The 7,943-nt window shown below is 36.0% G+C and overlaps 1 protein-coding gene across 1 annotated transcript; it reads left to right on the forward strand.

The window, feature by feature from the left end:
- The first annotated feature begins 3,397 nt into the window (after positions 1–3,397).
- Positions 3,398–7,651, forward strand: LOC114458614 (forkhead box protein J1-B-like). The gene is made up of 6 exons (XM_028441040.1): positions 3,398–3,555; positions 3,839–4,185; positions 4,914–5,118; positions 5,238–5,881; positions 6,898–7,102; positions 7,222–7,651. Exons 2-4 carry the CDS (start codon positions 3,920–3,922, stop codon positions 5,871–5,873), a joined length of 1,107 nt encoding a protein of 368 aa, XP_028296841.1. The 5' UTR covers positions 3,398–3,555; positions 3,839–3,919; the 3' UTR covers positions 5,874–5,881; positions 6,898–7,102; positions 7,222–7,651.
- The last annotated feature ends 292 nt before the right edge of the window (positions 7,652–7,943 follow it).

Consider the following 7,943-nt stretch of genomic DNA (forward strand, 5'->3'; position numbering starts at 1 on the left):
ACAAAACCAAGGATTTTTGAAGTGTTGATCTTGCAGGGACTGATATCCGTCACTTGTTGCTTGGAAATTTTCAGCACCTTTCAAACTATTAATATCAGTTATAAATTAATGTGAAAACTACGGCACATTAGTGTTAAAATTGCACTTTTTTTCGTGGTTATCACTATTGCTTGTACACTTTTTTCTAACACATCTTTTCCTTCCCTTCACCTCTATTAATGTGCTTAGACACAGAGCTCTGTGACAGCCATCCTCTTTAACAATGACCTTTTGTGTCTTGTCCTCCTTGGGCAAAGTGTCAATGGGTTGTCTTTTAGACAACTGTCAGGTCAGCAGTCTTCTCCATGATTGTGTAGCGTACAGAACTAGACTGGAGACCATTTAAAGGTCTTTGCAGGTGTTTTGAGTGAATGAGCTGATTAGAATGGAGCACCAGGTGTCTTCAATATTGAATCTCTCCACAATATTCTACATTTCTGAGATACTATATTTGAGGTTTTCATTAGTTGTCAGTTATTATCATCAACATTAAAAGAAATAAACACTTGAAATATGTCAGCCTGTGTAAAATTAATGTATACAAAATACATTTTTCACTTTTTGAATATAATTACTGAAATAAATCAACCTTTTCATGATATTCTAATTATATGACCAGCACCTGTAAATGGACCAAGACTAAGTTTTCCAAAGTGAAACTCTAATATAATTTTTCCTAAATGATTCTCTCTCTGTTTGTGAAAAGTCCCAACATGCCAGAAAACAAAGCCACCTTCTCCATCACAGGAGGAGGAGTCACTGATGCCAAAGAGTGATGAAGAGGAGACAAAGCTTCCAGTTACATCTTATTGTTCTACACTCACCTTCTCCAGTTCACCTATTTAATATATTTGTGAACAAATGGATTTATTATATATTTATTGAGTTTCTTAATAAAGCATTGGCCAGATGTACTGAAGTGATGGAGTTCTACAACTGTGGGTTCATTGTTATACCATGCTGTGTTTTAAAATGTTGAAGTCAATTAAAACAATCATCAAAACCAATGTGTTGTTAGTTTTACAGTTTCCAAGAAAACTCTGACAATAAAACTCAATTAGAATATGTTTTTAATTGTTATATTGGGAATAACCATCATCTATAAACAGTAAATAATGGTAAATAAATAGTTAATTAACATTTAGTTAATTTCTGTTAACAAACAATGAAATGATAGTTAATAATGTGTTTTAATGATTTGTAATGCTATAATTGATGTTATATTAACAGTTTATTGATGCACACATTACAACATTTTATTTACTTTATAAAGTGTAAAGAAAACCTTGATTATGTTTTATAAAACATCTATAAACATTACAGAGACACATGGATCAGATATTAGTTAATGGTTTATAAATGTTTTATGAAGTATCTATTATTATTATTATTTGGATGTTATTATAAAGTTGGAACTGAAGATTATAATCCCTTACTAATGCTTTATAAAACATTTTTTAGATCATTATTACTTTACTAATGGTTATTAATAGGTTTATAAACCATTTACAATCATTATCTGGATAGTTATTGTAAAGTTGGAACATATGTTTATAATACTTTGTAAATGGTTAATAAACACTGTGTAGAGCATCATAAACATTAGTTGAATGGTCATTATAAAGTTAAATTGATGATTGTAAAACTTTATGTAGCACCTGCACACCACTCTATATGAAGCCCTTCTTGAGAATGGAGGGGTGCTGGGGTTCAGTTAAATTTGTAAAGATAGATACCACAAAAGTGTATGATCCCACCAATATACACAACTAATTCACTATATTATCCTAATCAATAACGCTGAGATCCAGAGATGAAATATGTTTAAACAACTTTATATGAACTATATTTTAAGATGGATGAATAACAGTATACAACGACACACACAATGGAATCCAACACGTGTCAAATCAACTCCAGCAATGGTGGTGGGCCCACACCACACACCACACACAGTCACGTGTAATCGTTAAAACGAACGACTTCCTCTGTCTTTCTCACAACTCGATGCAATTATTGTTTCCAGCTGGTAGGTCTTTCAAAACATTGGGTGCGTTGAAACTCTGTCTTTCAAAACATTGAGTGCGGTGAAAACGCAGGGCAACTGCGGTTCCCAAACACAGTAGCCGACAACGTGGCTCCCCGTTACCCAGCAGTGGCCTCCTCCTCGTCCGCGGCTCTCACACCTGGTCCTACACGGTAGCTCCTCGTTAGCCCGCTCGGCTAACTCCTCCGTCCGCGCCTCTCTCACACCTGGTCCTCCACGGTACGACCCGTCCTCCGCTCTCCACGCTGAAGTCTGTCGAACTCGTCAAAACTCCTGCAAGCCTTCACTTAGCTTCACTCCGTCTGTACGTCTCTGTTTCTCCGGTCAACATCCGGGGCTTCTCGCGCACACCTCACTCTCCTTTCTCCTCTCCCTCTGTTTCCCGCGCTAGTCCGCGCTGACGTCACTTCCGCATTTTTCGATTGCATAATAAACAAGAATTACGACAATCAACCATTGGAAATAAACCCAGGATTATAAAAGAAATAAAAAAAAAACATCATACACATTGGCTTCAATAGTATTATTTCAACACCAGGTGTCTTTAATATTGAATCTCTCCACAATATTCTACATTTACTTTATAAAGTGTAAAGAAAACCTTGATTATGGTTTATAAAACATCTATAAACATTACAGAGACACATGGGTCAGATATTAGTTAATGGTTTATAAATGTTTTATGAAGAATCTTATTATTATTATTTGGATGTTATTATAAAGTTGGAATTGAAGATTATAATCCCTTACTAATGCTTTATAAAGCATGTTTTAGATAATTAATACTTTACTAATGGTTAATAATAGGTTTATAAACGTTTATAATCATTATCTGGATAGTTATTGTAAAGTTGGAACATATGTTTATAATACTTTGTAAATGGTTAATAAACACTGTGTAGAGCATCATAAACATTAGTTGAATGGTCATTATAAAGTTAAATTGATGATTATAAAACTTTAACAATTGCTTTATAAAGCATTTAAATATATGTTAATGAATATTATAAAGTTGCAACTAATTCTTGTAATATTAATAACTCATTAATTAATAACTAACTAACTAAACCTAACCCAGATCACCTGGTTATAATAGAGTTGAACTAATGACTAATTAGTTTATTGCAAGTCTTGCCTTCATTTATTCATCTTTAGCAACAATGCTAATGACTTCCACAGATACAAGATTATTTTAACCCCAAAAACCTTTTTTTTTAATCTAAAAGTGCTACAGGAGCCCCGCTCATAATTATGCATTTTTTGAATTTCCACTAGTGGCAGTTGTTTACAGGTAGTCATGGTAACGCCGGTTATAATTTGAAAAATATCAGAATTAACCGCAGTGTGAGTTTTGCAGCAGGATCAACAACAGTGACAGCACTAAAGACTCACACATAGAACTAAAGGAGGTCTAATATCCTTAAAACCAGCCCGTAAACATTGACCAGCAGAGGTCAGCAGTGACCAAGGTTTGTGACCAAAGCTTTTTAGTAATATTACAAACTTTAATCATACATTCAGCGATATTCCTGAATCAAGTTAGGAAATACTGCTGGATTTGTAATATTGCAAATATAGTTATTTATTCAGATAATTTCCTGAATCTAGTAAACATTTAAATGAAAATATGTGTTTTATAATATTGAAAATGTAGTTATAATCCAGTGTGACTTAACGTTTTTAGATTTGAACTGATATTTTTTATGTATTTATTTATTGTTGATTTTTCCACTCTTTCATTTTTCATGTCAGTTTGAACATCTTCAGTCTCAAACCAGGAAACCGGTCTTGACAAAGTCTAAAGCCAAAAGGTTTAAGGTGGACAGGTTGGAGATGTACCCGAAGGATGAGGTCCAAGGGTCCGGACCTGCCCCCCTTGATGACTGCCTGACCAGCCTCAACTGGCTCCAGAACTTTTCCATCCTCAGTGCAGACCCGGAGCGGCCCAGTGGCCCCGGGTGTCCCTCCTCCCAGGAGCAGCTCTTCCATGAAAGCTTTGACACCGACTCTCCGTCCAGCCCCGCCGCAGGACACACCGCAGCCACCGGGATGCCTCAGTACCTCGGCAGTGACTCGACCGTTGGTCCCCTGTTCTCCAGGTACCAGGGTTGGGGTCAATTATAATTGCAATTGCTTAATGGATGATTAATTACAATTATGGCGTAATTATAATTGTAATTGTAGTTTTAATGTTGTAATCATAAGTCATTTTTTATTGAGTTTAGATACTTGACTTTGTAATTGTATTTGCCATAAAAATCCTATAAAAATTGTCAATTATAATTTAACACATGGATCCATGTTAGAGTTCTAAGTTCAGTTCTACACATATGTAGTTAACAGTTATTAAAACATGTTTCATTTCAAGCTTTCTCACATTTTATCATTTGAACAAAAATGAAACTGAGTGTTATACTGATATAAAAAATTCTCAGACACACACACCAAAAATATTAAAAAACCTATATTTTCATTGATTAGGAAGCCTAACAAGGTAACCAATAGATATGAAATAAATTACATGATATATATTTGTTTTTATTTTACAGCTGATTTAGGACCAGTTATCATAAGAGATGCTAACAGAAAGCTAACACAAGAGGAAGGTTAACTTCATTTAGGTTATTTATTACAGTGTCAGTGATTAATTGTATATGAACTTTAGTAATTGAATATGTAATTGTAATTGACTTTGAGGTTTAAAAAAAATGTTATTGAAATGTAATTTGAAAAAATGCTGGTCATTTTAATCATAATTGAATTGTTAATTGACAATGGGTAATTAAAATGTAATTATAACTGAAAAATGTAATTGACTCCATCCCAGGTACCCTCACATCCAGATGCAGCCCATCCCTCTGGTGGAGGTGGACTACAAGACCAACCCCAAAGCCAAACCACCTCATTCCCACTCCTCTCTCATCTACATGGCCATGCAGGCCAGTGAACAGCCCAAAGTCACTTTGTCCACCATCTATAAGTGGATCAAAGAGAACTTCTGCTACTACAGACACGCAGAGCCCACCTGGCAGGTAAGTGACACCCACTTTTATTATTTATGACTATCCATCTCCCTTCATTTATCATCACTTACTCATATTTGCTCAATGGTTTTGTAATAAATATTGCTTTTATTGTGTCTTTGTTACAGAACTCTATTCGTCACACCTTGTCCCTCAACAAGAGGTTCAAGAAGGTCCCTCGACAGAAAGACGAGCCCGGCAGAGGAGGATTCTGGAAAATCAACCCAGATCACTCAGACATGTGTGTCAAGAGACTTTCCAGACGCAAGAAACGTTTTCAGGGCTATCAGGACACTGCAAGCACTTCTTCTGTTAATGAAGATATGAGTCCTGAACAGAAGACCCTGTCGCCTACGGACAGTAGAGGGACCACGAGGTCTACAGAGACACTGCTTGATCTTGACATTCTTGCAGCAGCGTGTCTTGAAGTTTTCGGTGGAAATTGTAACACCTTGGAGGATTTGGACCTCACCTCTGCTGTTAGGGTCCAGGAATATGAGATGGAAAGGAAGCAGCAACCAACAGGAGAGCAGGAAAGGTGGTGGGGAGGAGGAGAAGAAACCATGAACCACCAGCTGTCCTATGGCTACATGGACCTGTTATTCTCTGAGCAGTCAGAGGTAGGAGAGGTGCAGCCATTGGTGGAGGTCACAGTGGGGACAGAGACCGTACCCCAAACCCTGGATCAAGGCTTTGGTCTGAGTGAGGGCTTCTTCACATCTACCTATGACCATCCACCACCAACAACACTGACTGTCCTATAACAAACCACGTAAGAATCTTTGTAATATGTATATATTGTATTATATGTGGATATATGTTTTAAATTTGTATTTCTTTTTTGATTTTTTATTCATATTTTGTTCAGTATTTTCATTTGTCTTTTGCTATACATTTTTGTGAACTTTGTTTATATATTCGTTTTCATCATATATCTTGTTCCCTGGGACTGAAAATTCTTTTTTTTACTTTTTCACTGAAAGTTAAGGATAAAAATATCAAACCAACACAGCTCGCCATGAAAAATGATACAATGAAGGACAGACTGAGGACACAGACTTTATTATCTTTTTTATTATCAATCTATAATGTAAGAAAGGTTTGTGTGTGTGTGTGTGTGTGTGTGTGTGTGTGTGTGTGTGTGTGTGTGTGTGTGTGTGTTTGTGTGTGTGTGTGTGTGTGTGTGTATTTATAACAAAAATAGTAAATCAAAACAAAAAACGAAACATTTATACAAAAAGTACACAAAACGACAATTATAATTTAACACATGGATCCATGTTAGAGTTCTAAGTTCAGTTCTACACATATGTAGTTAACAGTTATTAAATCATGTTTCATTTCAAGCTTTCTCACATTTTATCATTTGAAACAAAAATGAAACTGAGTGTTATACTGATATCAAAAATGCTCAGACGCACACACCAAAAATATTAAAAAACATATATTTTCATTGATTAGGAAGCCTAACAAGGTAACCAATAGATATGAAATAAATTACATGATATATATTTGTTTTTAGTGTATTTTACAGCTGATTTAGGACCAGTTATCATAAGAGATGCTAACAGAAAGCTAACACAAGAGGAAGTTTAGTGTCAGTGATTAATTGTATATGAACTTTAGTAATTGAATATGTAATTGTAATTGACTTTGAGGTTTCAAAAAATTGTAATTGAAATTTAATTTGAAAAAAATTTGGTCATTGTGATCATAATTGAATTGTTAATTGACAATGGGTAATTAAAATGTAATTATAACTGAAAAATGTAATTGACTCCAACCCAGGTACCCTCACATCCAGATGCAGCCCATCCCTCTGGTGGAGGTGGACTACAAGACCAACCCCAAAGCCAAACCACCTCATTCCCACTCCTCTCTCATCTACATGGCCATGCAGGCCAGTGAACAGCCCAAAGTCACTTTGTCCACCATCTATAAGTGGATCAAAGAGAACTTCTGCTACTACAGACACGCAGAGCCCACCTGGCAGGTAAGTGACACCCACTTTTATTATTTATGACTATCCATCTCCCTTCATTTATCATCACTTACTCATATTTAATCAATGGTTTTGTAATAAATATTGCTTTTATTGTGTCTTTGTTACAGAACTCTATTCGTCACACCTTGTCCCTCAACAAGAGGTTCAAGAAGGTCCCTCGACAGAAAGACGAGCCCGGCAGAGGAGGATTCTGGAAAATCAACCCAGATCACTCAGACATGTGTGTCAACAGACTTTTCAGACGCAAGAAACGTTTTCAGGGCTATCAGGACACTGCAAGCACTTCTTCTGTTAATGAAGATATGAGTCCTGAACAGAAGACCCTGTCGCCTACGGACAGTAGAGGGACCACGAGGTCTACAGAGACACTGCTTGATCTTGGTCCTGCGGCTACATGGACCTGTTATTCTCTGAGCAGTCAGAGGTAGGAGAGGTGCAGCCATTGGTGGAGGTCACAGTGGGGACAGAGACCGTACCCCAAACCCTGGATCAAGGCTTTGGTCTGAGTGAGGGCTTCTTCACATCTACCTATGACCATCCACCACCAACAACACTGACTGTCCTATAACAAACCACGTAAGAATCTTTGTAATATGTATATATTGTATTATATGTGGAAATTAGTTTTAAATTTGTATTTTTTTTTTTGATTTTTTATTCATATTTTGTTCAGTATTTTCATTTGTCTTTTGCTATACATTTTTGTGAACTTTGTTTATATATTCGTTTTCATCATATTTTGCTCCCTGGGACTGAAAATTCTTTTTTTTACTTTTTCACTGAAAGTTAAGGATAATAATATCAAACCAACACAGCTCGCCCTGAAAAA

The sequence above is a fragment of the Gouania willdenowi genome, unplaced genomic scaffold (assembly GCF_900634775.1).
Source record: "Gouania willdenowi unplaced genomic scaffold, fGouWil2.1 scaffold_14_arrow_ctg1, whole genome shotgun sequence".
Lineage (NCBI taxonomy): Eukaryota > Metazoa > Chordata > Actinopteri > Blenniiformes > Gobiesocidae > Gouania > Gouania willdenowi.

Bases quoted from the DNA above. Each gene is read 5' to 3' on its own strand.
- LOC114458614 (XM_028441040.1), top strand. From the start codon at position 3,920: ATGTACCCGAAGGATGAGGTCCAAGGGTCCGGACCTGCCCCCCTTGAT. The intron at 4,186-4,913 runs GTACCAGGGTTG...ACTCCATCCCAG, and splicing joins GTTGGTCCCCTGTTCTCCAG to GTACCCTCACATCCAGATGC. The intron at 5,119-5,237 runs GTAAGTGACACC...TCTTTGTTACAG, and splicing joins ACGCAGAGCCCACCTGGCAG to AACTCTATTCGTCACACCTT.